The 17,663-nt window shown below is 42.8% G+C and overlaps 1 protein-coding gene and 1 pseudogene across 1 annotated transcript in view; one reads left to right on the forward strand and one right to left on the reverse strand.

The window, feature by feature from the left end:
• The window catches only part of LOC112400480 (inhibitor of carbonic anhydrase), a 40,327-nt gene extending 25,232 nt beyond the window's left edge, over window positions 1–15,095 (reverse strand). The window contains exons 1-4 of the mRNA XM_024746248.1: window positions 15,014–15,095; window positions 5,339–5,511; window positions 1,983–2,091; window positions 1,016–1,177 (exon numbers count right to left, since the gene is read on the reverse strand). Coding sequence (XP_024602016.1) covers window positions 1,016–1,177; window positions 1,983–2,091; window positions 5,339–5,511; window positions 15,014–15,056 — 487 coding nt within the window. The 5' untranslated portion in view covers window positions 15,057–15,095. The remainder of the gene's footprint in view (window positions 1–1,015; window positions 1,178–1,982; window positions 2,092–5,338; window positions 5,512–15,013) is intronic.
• On the forward strand, window positions 8,627–8,877 carry LOC112400481 (40S ribosomal protein S21 pseudogene; annotated as a pseudogene).
• Window positions 15,096–17,663: the final 2,568 nt, after the last annotated feature.

A 17,663-nucleotide genomic window follows, 5' to 3' on the forward strand; every position in this document is an offset into this window, starting at 1 on the left:
GTCCCCTGCAGGGCGCGAAAACTGCTGAGCTGCACTGACCCAAGCTGCAGCCCCAGCACCACTCACCTGGTTAGCTCACCAACACGGAGGCTCGGGGATGGTGGGGGAGGCCGCAGGACTCTAAACACGCAGGAACCCCCGACAGCCCTTCCTTGTCTCAGGACGTGGTCCCACCCACCCCTCTCCGCTTCTGATCCAGGGTCTGTGGTGGCTCCTGGGGATCCCTCTTCCAGGAACTCATGGGAGGGGGTTGGATTAACTTGCCTCATGGGCGCGGGGGTGTGCCAACAGCCGCATCATAACCGCCCAGACAGACGTCCCACAGCGTCTGACACCGGGGCAAGCAGGAACCCCAAGAAAGTGCAAACATGGCCAGAGCTGTGGCCCAGGCTGCAGCACCCCATCTGACCTCTGCAGCCCCAAACACAGGTGAAACATAAATGCTGCAGAGTTGGCAGGGCTCAAAAAGACACACTTTGGCAGAGCACAGAAACTTTGGCTGTCATATTTCAGGGGCTGAAAAGGCACCCTAGGCTCACCATGGCTCATCGGAACTGAACAAGAGACTGGAGTACACAAAAAATCATAGCTCTGGTCCACTCATCCCCTCTTGCCTTCATCCCAAGCCCTCACCCACAGCACTGAGGCCTGACTGCTGGCGGTATAGCGATCATCCCCAGTGAGCCCTCCTGGGCAGCTGGAAGGCAGTTCCCCTTTCTCATCAGCCTCCACGATGGCCCTTATCAAGCCAAACTGCTGGGATTACCGTGAATGTGGGGCTGCCAGGAGCTCAGAGACCGGGGTTCCTTTGCTGAGAGAAGGAAAGGCTCAGCTGCCAGTTCCCAAGGCTCGCTGGTGCAGCAAACCCAGACAGCACACGTTTAAAGCATGTTGTCCGCATCTTGGAGTTTATGAAACCTGTACGCCTGTTAGTGTTCGTAAGGCCCCGATAGAATCCACGTGGGTGCTGGGAGTAGGAGCCCTGCCTCAGCGTACCCCGTCCCAGCCAGCTTACCTTTTTCAACCAAGTCAGAGGAAAGAAGTATCCCGATGGGGATGTTCCACCCAGGAGACCATCCCAGGCCTGTGTGGCAGGACTTCTTGCCTTGGAGCTGGTTCAGCTGGAAATCGCTGCCCTTCTTCACCACGGCTACAACATAATGGTGAGTCTGTGGATCTGAAAAGGAGCAGAGAAAGAAGGGCCAAAGGAAGTTGCCACTCATCTTCCAGAGTGTGTGCAATGGAACTTGGGAGGATCCGAGGACCTGCAACATCTCCTGGTAAGCAGGCAGAAAAGGAAAGGGAAAGGCCCTTGACTGACAGAAGAAAGGAAACTGCCCCTCTTCAAGGCAATACACTTGAGTTCTTTTTCTGCACCAGCTATCACAGGGCCTGCAGCTCCCAGTCATTGAGATTTACTGTTTCTCCCCACGGGCTCTTCTCCCTTCTCTGTCTGCAGCCTGGGCACGAAGATGAAGGTGTGGGGGGAAGGTATGGAGGGCATCTCCAGGGTTTTGCCAGGGCCCTGCAAGCTGGACTCAAATTGAGACAGACCATGCTCACGCACACACTGGTGACACCCATGGACAAGTATGGCAGGCACCCCATTCTTCGCCTCCCCAAACCCCATTCTTCAAACTGTGTTCTCTAGCACCTGCAGAGGACTTGGCACACGGAGAGGCTGTCCAGATCTGTGTGTCTCCAGAGATGGGCGACCCCACCGGGCGGGCAGTGGACTCTGGACAACATGTCCGCTGTCACTCAGTGGCACAAGCAGCATTCCCATCAGGATGCTCAGAGTTCACAGCTTCCCAGAAAGAGCCAAGATCCCAGCCCCCATGAGTTAGCGGAGGTAACAGCCTCTCACAGTCTAAAGAACTCCAGCAGCTTTGTTCCCTGCAAGTGTAATGCCAACAGAGTCCCTGCCTTCTGCTGTGGCTGCTGTGTCAGAACAGAGACCTGGGTCCCCACGGAAGACGCACCATCTTTTGACCCGTAGAATTCTGCCACGACGGGCTTCAGGTTGTAGGGGGCCAGGCCTGCCTCAAACACCAAACCTCCATCAATGGTCACAGCATCTGCTTTGTTTGCCTGAAAGAGAAAAGGCCAGACATGAATGAAGCCCCTCACCTCTGAGGAAGACTCACCTAACCCTCTGCCAGGGACACTTGACAAGTATCGCCATGGATACTTGGTATGGCTCAGACCTCCTCTGCCCCCCTAGTGTTGGCTCAAAAGCCTTCTCAGTGAGCCTTTCTCCGACTGTGCTCTTAAAACTACCACCTCATAAATGCTGGGAGCCCTCTGTTTCTCTCCTGAGCCCTTATCAACCATCTGACAAACCTTTATTTATTGTTTGTCCTCCCCTTTGAAATGCAGGCTCTTCCAAGGTGGGGATGTTACTGTGTTGTTTTATCCCGCCAAATCCCAGCACCGACTGCCAGTAGGTGTCCAATAAATGTTGAATTGAGTGAATGAGTTGTAGAATATTTCCACCCATAAGAAGTCATGGTTTGCACTCTTGAGTCTGGATTCCCTCTTCAAGGATCTCTCAGCCAAGAATTCCTTCCTCCCTGAGAGAAGCAGTAACTTCACAGCCTCTTCTCAAAAATGAGGTTGGATTATTCCCTACCCCTCATTTCCTCATGGAAATCTTTTTTTTTCAACTGGAAGTCTGTACCTCTCAATTTCCCCCACCTATATCTTTCCTCCTCCTACCCATCTTCCCTCTGGCAACCACCCATTCTCTGTATCTATGACTCTGTTTCTGTTTTGTTATATTTGTTCATTTGTTTTGTCTTTTAGATTCCACATATAAGTGAAATCATATAGCATTTGTCCTTTCTCTGTCTGACTTATTCCACTTAGTATAATACCCTCTGGGGCCACCCATGTTGTCACAAATGGCAAGATTTCACTCTTTTTTATGGGTAATATTCCATTGTATATATACACCACATCTTCTTTACCCATTCATCTACTGATGGACACTGAGGTTGCTTTTGTATCTTGGCTATTGTAAATAGTGCTTTTTATTCATTTCTTAATTGACATTTAAAGTAATTTAGCTTTTTATAAATTTAATACTACATTTCTGTATACTTGCCTCCCTTTACTCCATCTCATTTTTTCTTACATATATTTTACAATGTGTATTCATATATAAGTATATGTATACATATGTATATACATATATCAAATTAGTATTCTGTTGGTTGCATGTATCAGAAACCAATTTAAGAAAAGGAGGGATTTAGTATAAAGGTAAAAGACAAGAAGGCCACTAGGCCTTGTGAACACCATCAAGGTCAGAAGCAACAAGAACAGGTTTTAGTCCATCCCCATGGGCTCCAGCTCATGACTGAGGTTCTAGATGGTTCTCAGTCTTTCCTGCTTTGCACACATCTTCCCCCTCCTGACCACTTCCTCCTCAAGTTCCAGTATCAGATGCAAAGACAATAGTCTTACAGATATCTCTTAACCAGGTCCCACAATTGCATAAGGTCATATATAAATATGAATGAATTAGAGAAAATAAATAAAGTTTGTGTACATCTTTATGACCCTTACTGAATATTTCCAAATTTTTCTCCAGAAATGATGTAGAAATTTATAATTTCTAATGCCCATAGCAATGCATACCAATTTCAAGCAAAACTACTGGCAAGAAATACTATCATTTAAGAAATGTTATCACATTACGAGATATAAACTGCCACCTTAAGGTGGTTTTATTTGCATCCTTTGATTATTATAAAGGATGAACATTTTCCCTTCCTTACTTGTATCGTCTATTAGTTGTCATTTCTGTGAGTAGTTTGTTTATAGCTTGTTATTCTTAAGCATTTCTAATACATTTAAATGACATCTTTACATAGCTTTTACACTACACTGTTTCGTTATAGCTGATGTGAATATATTTTTCTGTATGCTTAGGGCTTTAATCTTTTTCCTTTGTCAGAGACTTAAAATTTTTACATTTCCAAATTTGTCTACTTCTGTGATTTATCTTTTCATATCTATCTACATTAGTCAAATTGAGTCAAGCTGGGAGTTTATTTTGGTAAATAGATTAAAAATCTCACTTGATTTTATTTCTAAATGGCTATCCAGTTGTCCAACTAAAGAATCCTTTCTCAGACATTTGTTTGGAAAGTATGCCTTATCATACAATATCTAAATCTATGTGTATGTAACCATTAAGCCTAGGACCAGACTGCCTTAGTGTTGGACATTCATCATAGTTTGCATCTACATCATATCATGTAGATAATTAGACAGATGGATGTATGTATAGAAAGCTCGGAATATGTCTGAATTTTGTTCTCTTCCAGATCTTCTACATCTGTCCGAGGACCCTGTTCTTTGTAATGCTGTTATTAAATATGTTATAGTTTCAGGCAGGCCTCAGCTACTCCCCAGCTCATTTTATTTTTCATAATACTGTTTTATATTCTCACCCACACTTCTTCTTAAGAATTGTAAACTCATTTTACTGACTTTTTAAATTTTATAATATAATTTTGATAACAATTATATTAAATTTATGAATTAACTTTGGGAAAATGTGCACATATATGAAGTTTAGTCTTCCTGTCTGGGAATATGGCATATGTTTTAATTTATTAATAAGTACTGTTCATTTGTCTCAGACTTTTGTATTACATTTATAATAATCTTACGGATCTCTCATATGATTTTTTCCCTGCAACATTTTTCTGTATATCATTTTAAATGTAAATGAGATCACAATTTGGGGTTATTTTTCCCCAACTAGTGACTGTTGATATATGAAAATGACATTAATTGTGATATATTTATCTTTTACCAAACTAATTTTTTCATTAATAATTATGGTAACATTTCTCTTGATTCCATTGTACTTTCTAGGCATGCAAGCATCTGAAAATATTGATATTTTGTTTGTTTCTATCTCATATGTATTTTATATCATTGCATTACTAGGAAATTCCAAAAACAATATTAAGTAATAATAGTGATACTACAGCTCCTTGTTTAGTTCTGAGTCTTTATAGATTTCTCTTTCAGTGCAATTCTGGCTTTGCTTTACCGTGACCATTTTCACTGAATCCTTCTCTATCAGTTGTTTAATTATTATTATTGTTGTTTTCACTATTAATGAATGTTGAGCACCTATATTTTCATCTACACATAGTCTCTGTACTTTCAAGTCTTTAGCTTATTTCTTTCTCCTCTAAAGCATGGTCTAGTTCCTTGGGGGAGAAAGTTGTTCTGAAGCAATAAACTATAACAAGTACAAAAAAAGAAGGAGAAAGTATGGATTTTCTTCCACTCTTCTTAGGCAGCAGTGACTTACCACAATGGCCTTGATGCACTCAAGGTAAGAGGTTCTCTTCACACAGGTGACGTGAGGACCATCCACTGAAAGGACATTATTCATGTTGTCACGGAAGCTGTAGCACTTATTGGCCTCATGACTTGAGACAGTGCACCATCTCACAGTTTTTTCAGGGGCAGCCAGACACAGCCCTACGGGAGACAGGCCAGGGGTGTAAGTGACCCACAGCACTCACCTTTCTCTGCTGTAAGAAGAAGGTAAAGACAAAGTCAAGGGTTGGCTGAGAGGGGTAGACACAAATTGGACTGGCTGCCTGGCCCACATAAATTCTCAGGTCCCATTTCTCTGGTTGTGCCTTTTCCCTTGGAGAAAAAAGCCAAAGCATCCCCCAAAAGTTAAATACAGAATTATCATATGACCCAGAAATTCCACTCATAAGTATATACCCAAAAGAATTGAAAACAGATACTCAAATACATATATACAAATATTCAGAGCAGCACTTTTCACAATGGTCAAAAAAGGTGGAAACAACCCAAGTGCACAGCAATGAATGAATTGATAAGCAAAATATAGTACATCCACAAAATGGAATATAATCTACCGTAAAAAGAGTAAAGTACTGCTACATGCTACAGCACTGATAAAGCTCAAAAATAATACGTTAAATGAAAGAAGCCAGACACAAGAGGCCACACATTATATGACTCCATTTATATGAAATATCTAGAATAAGTAAATCTATAGAGGCAGAAAGCAAATTGGTGGTGGCCAGGGGCTGGGGAAGAGGAGAATGGGTACAGGATGCTCTCTTGGGGTGTTGGAACTATGGTGGAACTAGATAGAGGTGGTAGTTGCATAACCCTGTGAACATACTAAATACCACTGAATTGTATACTTTTAAATGATTAATTTCATTTTAGTGAATTTCACACCAAAAAAGAAAATAGCATTATGGGAAGGAAGATTTGGGCCTAATGATTTAATCTTTGTCTTGGCATTAGATACTCTAACCTTACATGGTAGTAACTGCTGGGGCATTAAAATCAGTGTCTGTTCATTTCACTGGCACTTTAGGCTGTATTAATTAGTGTTAACAATAATGCAAAGGCAAAATGCTGTTTACAGAACTGTGGTATTTGAGCAAAATGTCATCCTAGATGAAATCTAGCAGATGAAAGTAACAGCAGTCACAGCTATGAATTTTTGAGGAGGCCCTGTGTGTCAGGCAGTGGGCCAGGCACATGACCCTCCTCGGATGCCCACAATTGTCCTGCTGGTTAAATACTGGTGTTCCCATTTTGTAGATGAGTTTAAACAAGCAAACAAAAAAAACTGTCAGAGACATCAAATAACTTGAGATGAAGCTAATACTTGAAACACCCAGGTCTGTTTGACTCCAAAGCCTGTACTGTGTTTTAACTGTCTGCAAGTAGGAAATATCAAAATAAATGGGACAGGAGATGTCAAATTTCCTTAGAGAGAATCCCATACCAAAGACAGGGAGTGACAAATGGAGTGCTTCAGCTCTGTTTTGAACAGGCCTTCGATAGTAGCCGCCAGGGTAGAAGAGCCAGTGAGAGAATGGAGCTGTCAGGACAGATGCCCTTGCGCAGAATAGAAGTGTGTGGAGTAATAGCTCATATTGCATTTTGAGCCTTTCAAAGCATGTTTACTCTGCTTGCCAATACAGATTCTTAAAACGTTTCTGCTCTTAGAAATGACTGATAACTGTAGAGACAATACAACTCTATAAATGAAAATAGCTTTGTAAGCAGGTTAAGTTACACAAAAAGCCGCTGTATACAATTGCAGTTTTTTTTTCTTTTTCAAAGGTTTGCACTTACTGAGAAAGCCTTTTTGAAAGTCTATTTTCAGTCACCTGTGCTTATGGTCAAATGATTAAAACTGTAGCTTTTGAATTTCTGATGTTTTTAAATTATTTATTTATTTATTATTGAATGAAAGATTCTTTAAATTCTACCGTGCTTTAAAATTTCCAAAAGTTTCACACAGATAATTTCATATAATCCTATAATAACCTTTTATTCCCTCTCCTACCTATATATTGCCCCTCATCCCCTCCCTCTCCCCAGTGGTAATCACTAGTTCATTCAGTGTGAGTATAAAATAGGGTGAATGATATTTGCATCGTCAGGGGAAACGCTAAAGTCTTGACAAAAACATGGTACTAAAGCAGGGAACTAAACAAATAAAACACAAAACAAACAAACAAAAAATCAAACCAGGATGGGCTTCTGTTTCCACCTATGAGAAATAACTGATATGGGACTTGCCCTAGCACTTTAAACAGGTGAGAAAAAAAAAAAAAAAACCTGGGGAAAAACATACGAAAAAAATGTTTTAACACATTGGACAACAGGAAGTGCAGGACTGTGATCCCTGAGAGAAGGGAAACAAATAAAGTAAGCCTTGTAATCACACTAGCTTTCTTCCTGGACAAAATGTCCAGATAGCAGGGCAGAGAAGAGAAAAGAAACAGCCCGATGGCCACCCCAAGTTGAGGAGACAGAGATCATAGTTTGGTAAGGTGGAGGCAATTAGAATGTGCAGCACAGGGTACCAAAGAGCAGGGAATGCACAAAGAGAGGAGGAAGAGAAGAGAGATTGAGATCCAGAATTGTCACACCTTGGAGATTGTGGCTAAATATCAATTTGAGCATTGTGGAGGCCAGGCAAGGACAACTGCTAGGGAAAGAAAATTTAATAGGGAGCCTAAACCAAACATTTCTCAGAACTTAAATGGGGTTAGGAATAATTTGGGTTCCCACCATTCAGAAAATCTTATTGAATAAATAGTGCATTTATGAAAGATTCCATAAGTAAGCTAAAGTAGATCTAGAAAGAAGGGTATTCTAGACACTGCCTAAACATCTTGAAAATTAGTCTTGAGAAGGTTAAGCTGATCTGAAGACATTATGAGTGCCTGTCAGAGAAAAAGGTTGACACTCCTTAAATTAAAAAAAAAAAAGCAAAAACCAAAAACCAAAATACAGTACTCAGCAAGGTAAAATTCACAGTATCCAGCAACCAATAAAATTAATACACAAGTGAAGGTGCAGGAAAATGTAATCCATAACCAGGAGGAAAATCAGTCAATACAATCAGAACCAGAAATGAAAGAGATGAGGAAATTAACAGAAAATAGCTTTAAAACAGCTATTTAAAATGTTATAAGTATGCTCGGAGCGTTAAAGAAAAACATGAACATCAGTGCTGCTGGGGGATGTGGCGCTTCCTTTCTGCTCCCATGCTTGTTGTGGTGCCACCAGACATGCCCTCAACATGCAAAATGATGCCAGAGAGTTCATGGACCTGTATTTGCCGCAGAAATACTGTGCCAGCAACCGCATCATCGCGCCAAAGACCACGCGTCAGTCCAGGTGAACTTGGCTGAGGTCAACAAAGTAACAGGCAGGTTCAACACCCAGTTCAAAACCTAGGCTCTCTGTGGGGCCATTCACAGGATGGGAGAGTCAGATGATGCCATTCTCCGACTGGCCAAGGCCCATGGCATACTCTCAAAGAACTTCTGACAGGAGAGGATCATGGATGTGGAATATTTGCCATAAGTAAATAGTGAACCCTACTCTCAAGAAAAGAAAAACATGAGCATAATGAGGATACAAATATAAGATGTAAGGCGCCAAAAAGAATTCCTAGAGATGAAAAATAGAATATCTGAAATAAAAATTCCAGTGGATGAGATTAACAGCTGATTAGATATGCGGAAGAAAAAAGATGACCTAGAAGACATTATTACAAACTATCTAAAATGAAGCAGAGAGAAAGAAAGATAGAAAAACAAATGATCAGAGCCTCAGTGACTTGTCATACAGTATCAAGTGATCTAACATATGTGTAACTGGAGTCCAGGATAAAAAAGGGGGGAAGGGGCAAGAAAAAATATGTGAAGAAAGATTTGGCCAGAATTCTTCCTAATATTATGAAAACGACAAGCTCCCAGTTCTAAAGCAACCAGAGAAAAGAGACAAAATTAGGTACAGAGGAGCAAAGACAATAAATGTCTCAGACTTTTTGTCAGAAACCACACAAGTCATAGACAATGGAATATCCTTAAAGTGCTAAAAGGAAAATAACTTGCTAACCTAGAAATCTAAAACCAATGAAAATAACTTTCAGAACTGAAGGCAAAAATAAACTTTTCCAGACAAACAAATGTTGGGAGAATTTGGGTACAGCAAACTTGCACTATAATGAATGTTAAAGGAAGTTCCAGACCCAAGTGGTTACACTCATGAAATCTATCAAACACTTAACAGAAATAACACCACTGTAGCAAAAACGATCTTATAAAGTAGAGGAGAAAGTAATACTCCTAACTCATTTTCTAAGGCCAGCATTAACCTGATACCAAATCCAAACAAAGACATTATAAGTAAAGAAAACTACAACCAAATATCCCCCATGAACATAGACACAAAAATCATTTACAAAATATTAACAAATCAAACGCAGCCAAAAAAAATTCTTAAGTACATGAACACACACACACACACACACACACACACAGGTTTATCCCTTGCCCAGGAATGTGAAGTTGAATTAATGTGCAAAAACTAATCAGTATAGCTCACCATATTACAGAATAAAACAGAAAAATTCATACGATTATCTCTATAGAACAGAAAAGGCACTTGCCAATTCAAAATTCCAAGCAAAGTAAGAATAGAAAGGAATGTCCTCAACCTGATAAAGAACATCTACAAAAAACCCCACAGTTAATATTATACCTAATGGTGAAAGACTGAATGCTTTCCCCTTCAGGTCAGAAACAAGGCAAAGATTGACATTCTCTTCACTTCTGTTTAACACTGTATTAGAGGTCTTAACCATTTTAACAAAGCTCAAAAGAGAAACAAAAGGCATACAGGTTGGAAAAGAAGATAGAAAATTGTCTATATTCACAGATAACATGTTTCTCTACACAGAAAATTTTAAGGAATAAATGATTTAGAAAGGTCTTAGGATCTGAGGTCAAAGCGCTAAAATCAGTTGAATCTCTACAAAGCTAAAAAGAAAAAACTGTAAAATGAAACTTTAAAAATACTACTTACGGGCTTCCCTGGTGGCGCAGTGGTTGAGAGTCCCCCTGCCGATGCAGGGGACGCGGGTTCATGCCCCGGTCCGGGAGGATCCCACGTGCCGCGGAGCGGCTGGGCCCGTTAGCCATGGCCGCTGAGCCTGCGCGTCCGGAGCCTGTGCTCCGCAACGGGAGAGGCCACAACAGTGAGAGGCCCGCGTACCGCAATAAATAAATAAATAAGTAAAAAATAATACTTACAATGGCTTTCAAAGATATGAAATATCAGAACTTCCCTGGTGGTCCAGTGGTAAAAAACCCACCTTCCAATGCAGGGGACACGGGTTCCATTCCTGGTGGAGGAACTAAGATCCCACATGCCGCGGGGCAACTAAGCCCTTGTGCCACAACTACTGAGCTCACATGCCTCAACAAGAGAGCCCACCTGCCACCAACTACAGAGCCCACGCGCCCTGGAGCCTGCACACCACAACTAGAGAGAGAAAAACCTGCACGCCACAAGTAGAGAGAAGCCTGCACACCGCAACAAAGAGCCCGTGCCGCAAGGAAAGATCCCATATGCCTCAACGAAGATCCAGCGTTCCACAACTAAGACCCGATACAGCCAAGAAAAATGAAAGAAAAAGAATCTAAAATAGATATATATATGAAATATTAGGGATAAATTTAACAAATTATGAACAAGAGCTGTACATGAAAACTACAAAAAATTTCCAAGATAAATGAAAGAAGACCTAAATAAATAGATGTAGAATGTTCATGGATTAGGAAACTCAATATTGTTTAGATGCCAAGCCTCAAAATAATCTATAAATTAAATGCTATCTCAATAATAATCCAAGCCTAATTGTTTTTTATAGAATTTGATAACCTGATTCAAAATTGTGTTTGGATATGCAAAAGATCTAAATGGCCAAACCAACACTGAAGTAGTACAATAGAGTTGGAGGATTTATACTACCTGATTTCAAGACTTATTATAAAGCTACAGTAACCAAGACAGTGTGATATTGGCACGAGGAGAGATATAAAGCTTAATGTAACAGAACAGAGAGTCTAGAAATTGACCCATATATATAGGGTCAGTAGATTTTCAACAAAGCTGCCGAGGTAATTCAGTGAAGAAAGGATATTCTTTTCGAAAACAAGTCCTGGAATAACTGGATATTCATATGAGAAAAGTGAATCCCAACTCTTACTTTATACCATACACAAAAATTAACTAAAAATGTATCATAGACCAAAACATAAAAGCTGAAGCTATAAAACTTCTAAAACAAAACAAAGAGGAAACTATTGCAACTTTGGGGGTAGCCAATTATATCAATATTTTTAGAGAGGACGCAAAACATAATAACAAAAAATAAAAATTAGGTAAGGGAACCTGATCAAAATGTAAAACATCTGCTCTTCAGAAGGTATCATTTAGAAAATGGAGGGCTTCCCTGGTGGCACAGTGAATCCGCCTGCCAATGCAGGGGACACGGGTTTGAGCTCTGGTCCAGGAAGATCCCAGATGCTGTGGAGTAACTAAGCCCATGCGCCACAACTACTGAGCCAGCGAGACTAGAGCCTGTGCTCTGAAACACGAGAAGCCACTGAAATGAGAAGCTCGCGCATGGCAACAAAGAGTAGCCCCCGCTCACCATAACTAGAGAAAGCCCATGTGCCGCAACAAAGACCCAGTGCAGCCAAAAATAAATAAATAAAATCAATTATTTTATTGGTGGTGTGATGAATTGGGAGATTGGGATTGACATATATACACTAATATGTATAAAATGGATAACTAATAAGAACCTGCTGTATAAAAAAATAGAATTCAAAAATTCAAAAAAAATTAATTAATTAAAGAAAATGGAAAGCTAAGCTCCAACATTATTACTCATCAGGGAAATGCAATTTAAAACCATTGTGAGGTACTACACACACCTATCAGAATGGCTAAATGTGAAAATATTGACAACACCAAGTGTTAGCAGGGTGTGGAGCAACTGAAATTATCATACTGTGGGTGGGAATGGAAAATGGTACAACTACTCAAAAAAGTTTGACATTTTCTTAACAAGTTAAACATAACTTACCATTATGACCCAGCAATGCTACTCCTAGATATTTACCCAAAACAAATGAAAATATACGTCCACCCAAAGACTTGTACACTAACATTCATAGCAGCTTTAGTCATAATATCCCAAACTGGAGACAACCTAAACATCCACTAACAAATGAATGGAAAACAAACTGTGATAAAGTCATACCATGGAATATTACTCAGCAATAAAAAGGAATGAACTTTAATACATACAACAATGTGGATAAATCTCTAAACAATTGTGCTGAATGAAACAAGCCAGACACAAAAGACTATGTAGTGCATGATTCCATTTACATGAAATCCTAGAAAAGGAAAAACTTATCTAAAGTGGGAAAAAATGGGAATGACTGGGAAGGGGTAGGGGACAGTTTGGGAGTGATGGAAATGTTCTATATTTTGATTGTGGTGGTAGTTATGGGGGTAGGCATATTTCTTGAAATTCATTGAACTGTATGTATACTTGTAGGAGAGCATTTTATTAAAAGCAAGTTATGCTTCAATAAAAACGATTTTAAAAAGAAAGAGTGTGTGCAAGCAAGCTAAGTGTCAATGGAGTCAAGTAACCTAAACTAGGCCAGCCATCAATAACACTCCATCCAACCATGTGACAATTTCAAGAAGGGGCAATCAGAGCCCACCATGAATATTTCAATCTGCTCCTAGAAGGGAAAAGCTGCTGGTGGCCACATGCTCACTGCGTGGAGAAATCTCTTCCCCAGAAGAGCAAAAGGTAGAGAAAGGAGGTGGCAGCCTAGGTGGAGGTACAAGCTGTACTGAGCCCCTGGTTCTTGGCTCTTGCAAGGCCTACTGATCACCACTCCCACTCCTCTGACACTTTTAGTTTAAGCTAGTTTGGTTACATTCCTGTCATCTGCCACCAGAAGGGTTTTTATAGGAAAAGAACACTGAGCTTTGAAGAAAGCACGTCCTCGATTCCAGCCTTGTCCAGTGGCCAAGAGAGAAGGAATGTTGGGATGGAGTGGGCGGAGGGCCAGGGAGAGGCAGCTCTTGCCTCTGTTTAGTAAACACAGAGCCGACTGGGAAAGTGAACTTTTGGTCAGTGCCTGACACTGCCAAGAGAGGGGATGGGGGAAGAACAAACAACAGAAGCCCTGTTCAGGAAGAATACGGGAGAGGCCAGGGGGCTGCACTCTGGATTTTCTGCAGCCATAGTTGGACCACAGCTGTAGCAACATTGCCAGCCTTCCCCAGCCCCATCAGAGCTCCCCGTGTGGCCCTAGGTGGCAGCACTGGGCCAAGGAGGGCCACCCCCATCCCTGAAAGCACTCCTTGCCTTTCCTGCCTTCTTCTGCTCAGCCCAGGTTATGCCTCCCCCCATGTTAGATACCCTACCCCAGAAATGATTTAAGACAGCCTGAGACCTGACAGAATCAGGGCTGGACAGAACCCAGTTGTCCCGCCAAGCAGGGGTCTCCACCTGCATGAGGTCAGTGACTTTGCACCATTACCTTCCTTACGGTTACCCAGCCAAGAGCCCTGACAGTCCCCCAACACGGGAAGGGGCCCCCTACATTTACGTGCAGGATTTTTTTTCCAGTGATAACTCACTTGTGCCTACAGCTCTGCCCTTAGGTACATGACTTCATGTCACTTTCACAGCAACTGTGTGTTTGCTGTGAAAAAGTAATTTCTACTGAAATGAGGAGGAAATCAGCCCAGAGAAGAGGGCAAGGGACCACCCAGTCACATGGCACCGAGTGGCAGGTGGATTCCATTCTAGGGTGATTGTTTCTGCCCTATATTCCTCCACCTGCCTAGTGTGTAGTCGGGATGGGAGGCATTGTACAGTTCAGAGCAGGAAAGATCCTTCTGGTTAGATACCTGACATGACAAGCTTCCCTGATGTGCCCCTCCCCCTCTTAATAATAGTCCTTGAGCCCTCGGAAAAAATCCCTTCTCTCCTCTGACCCTGTTTCCTTCACTGTAAACTGGAGGAACAGCCTCCAGGCCAGGGGTCATGAACTTTTTCTGTACTGGGCTAGCTAGGAAATTACTAGCTTTGTGGGCCATACAGTCTTTGTGGCAACTCTCCACTCTGCCCTTAAAGCCTGAAAGCAGCCGTGGACAATACCTGAATGAGCATGATCGTGTTGCAATGAAGTTTTATTTATGGACGCTGACATTTGAATTTCACATAATTCTTATGTGTCAAGCTATTTTTCTTTTTATTTTCTTTCACACATGTAAAAATGTAAAACCCATTCTTAGCTCGTTTGGCTGTATATCAGGCAGCTGGCGGGATTTGGTCGGCTGGTCAGAGTTTGCGAACTCCTGCCCTAGCCTGCAGGGTTTCTGCAAGGGCGAAAGTTGGTCAGGTGCACTGATGCACCACCGGCGGTGGAAGGCACTTTGGAGCCAGCCAGGCGCTGGGTTGCTTCGAAGCCGCCTAGACGAGGCAGTGCAGTGTCCCGCCTTGGCTGACCCTCGGCTGGCACCCGGTCCCATCCTAAACGGCCGGCCCCCCACGCGGCTCCCAGTGCGCACTCACCCAGGACCCCCGCGCACAGCACGGAGCAGACCGCGAGCCTCATTCTCCTCGGCGGCGCGTGACTCCTACCCGGCTCCCGGGGCCTCGGCCAACTATATCTGCCCGCGAGGGGACGGATCCGCCTCCTCCGAAGGGTTCGCCCTTCCGGCCCATTGCCCTCGCCACACCCCCACCCCTCTCCCAGACAGCTCGCAGGGGCTCGCTGCGGCTGCACCTCTGCCCAGCGCCCGGAACTGAGAGGCTGGATCTCTGCTCGCGGGCTAGTAGTCCGCACCCCGGAGGTACGAACCGCAGCAACCCCGGAGCCCGCTGGACAGAGAAGCCGAGGCCCAAGATGAGAGTGACCTCCAGGGCCCCAGGTTAGTTACTGGAATGCGGGTTCCTTGACCCCTGGACCTTCATCTAGACAAGCAACTCTTCGATGTCTCCGACACAGACTCTTCGGGACTGAGGGGCGGTCCACTAGGTGAACACTGTGGACCCTTACCCCAGGAGAGCATGTGCACACGCATACACAACGTTTTGAACGCAATTTTCAGGTATCCTCAGACTCTTCCTCCAAAAGCGTCTCGGTTGCCCACTCCGGGTCCCTCCCCCACCCCCAATCCCCCTGACACGGTCTCCTGCAACCCTGGCTGAAGTCTGAGGTCAGGTGAAGCGCTGAACCCTGGGAGGGCTGCTTCTACTCACCAGTGCAGCCCGCAGCCCCATCCTCCTGAAGTCTATGAGCTCTGCCTGGCGGAAGTCTTCCGAATTTAGATTTTTCAAAAATTTTCTTGAAGTGTAATAAACATACATAAAACTTAACATATCTTAAGTATACAACTTGAGCAATTATCACCAAGTGAGCACACCCCTGTAACCAGCACCCACATCAAGAAACAGAACGTTAACAGAGTGGGGGGGTGCCTCTCCTCCAATTACTTCCCATCTCCCCACAAAGATATCCATTATCTTGACTTCTGGCAACATAGACTAATTCTGCTGATTGTTTAACTTTACAGAGATGGAATCATACAATATGTACAATGTTGCATCTGACTTCTTTCTGGTTACATTTGTAAGATTCATCTATGTTGTTGTGTATAGTTGCCCGTCAGGAGATCTTGGTGTTGCATATGACCCCATATTGTATATGCAGGACTTGCTATTTATCCTGCCTGTTGATGATAGTGGTTTCTAGTGGGCTCTTATAGTGAGTGCTGCTGTGAACATCCTAGTACATGTCTTTTCCTGCACACAGGTATACATTTCTGCAGGATATTTTCCTGGGAGAGTAACTGCTTGGTAATAAAGTAGGCATATGTTCAACTCATAGATACTGCCAAACACTTTTCCCAAGTGGTTGAACCAATTTCCACTCCCACATTAAGAGTACAAGAGTTTGGCTGTTCCACATTTTTACTGTTTTGCTGGGAGTGTTGTTGGTTTTGCACCATAATTTTGAGTTTTTTCTGATGACTAATGAGGTTGAGTATCTTTATATGCTTATTAGCTATTTAAATGCCCTCTTGTTCAAGTCTTTTGCCCTGGATACATTTTAAGTAGACTTTCTCTCAAGTTAAGTATTAGGACTGGCAATATAGTAATTCAAACCACAAACCAAGACTCATCTAATAAAGCATCCTCAAAACTGAGTCTTAAGACTGTAAGAACGTATTATAATTGAATTTAAACAGTTTATTATTTTAGCCCACCATAACTCTTTATTCTGCCCCCTTCTTCTTGCGCGCAAAGGGTGAATCTTTGCTAAGGAAATACTGTTGTTTGTTTCAGCTCCTACCAAAATTATGAAAAGTTCTTCCCTCTGTCAGAGATTAACCCTGACTTCCACTGAGGCCAGAGATAGTCCTGAGGGAGTAGGAAGAGGTTGTAAGTCACAGAATTCACAAGGTCAAAGGCATGAGACTATTATACACAAACCTGGGCTCTCCTCCCCTTCTCTTACACACACACACACACACACACACACACACACACACACACTCTCTCTCTCTCTCTCTCACACATATACCTCAAAGTAAACAATGTATCCTCTTCCTTCCGTATCTTACAGACATCACCATCATTGGACAACTAATGGGAGATTGTCCCCATTCTCTCCCCCTTCACATCACCTCTAGCCAGCTAAGTTGAGTTTTCAATTCAAGAAATGTATTGTCTCTATGTGCCAGATAACTAGGGACAGGATAGAGTGAGGAGGGGACCTCTCACATCTGGTCAGCTTTCAAGGTGACCGTCTGGGCTTTGGAGTAAGACCAGCTGGAGGGCACAGAGAAAGGCTTAGGAGCCTCGGTCACACAAGGTCCGTGCTGTGCAGAGAGGCTGTCGGGGTCCCTGAGACCACATCCCATATGCTCATGAGCTGGAAATAGCCAGCATATTTCTGGTCAGAGATTAAAGCAACCTCTAGACCAGCAATCTGCTGAACACCATCTCAAAGGAAAGGATGAACATGTCCCCTCCTTGGTGAGACACTCATCAGGGGGTTCTTGGCACAGGGTTTGTCCCAGAGACTGCTATGGTGTAAACCCTTACTCTGGGCCTGCTGTGATGGTGACACAAAGTCCTGAAGGCCACCTGCTGCCTCCCCATGCCAAAGACACTAGAGGCCAGAGATTCCACATTGGGACTCAGCTACTTCTGTGTC

Source organism: Neophocaena asiaeorientalis, unplaced genomic scaffold (assembly GCF_003031525.2).
Source record: "Neophocaena asiaeorientalis asiaeorientalis breed wild unplaced genomic scaffold, Neophocaena_asiaeorientalis_V1.1 scaffold437, whole genome shotgun sequence".
In the NCBI taxonomy this organism is placed as follows: Eukaryota; Metazoa; Chordata; class Mammalia; order Artiodactyla; family Phocoenidae; genus Neophocaena; species Neophocaena asiaeorientalis.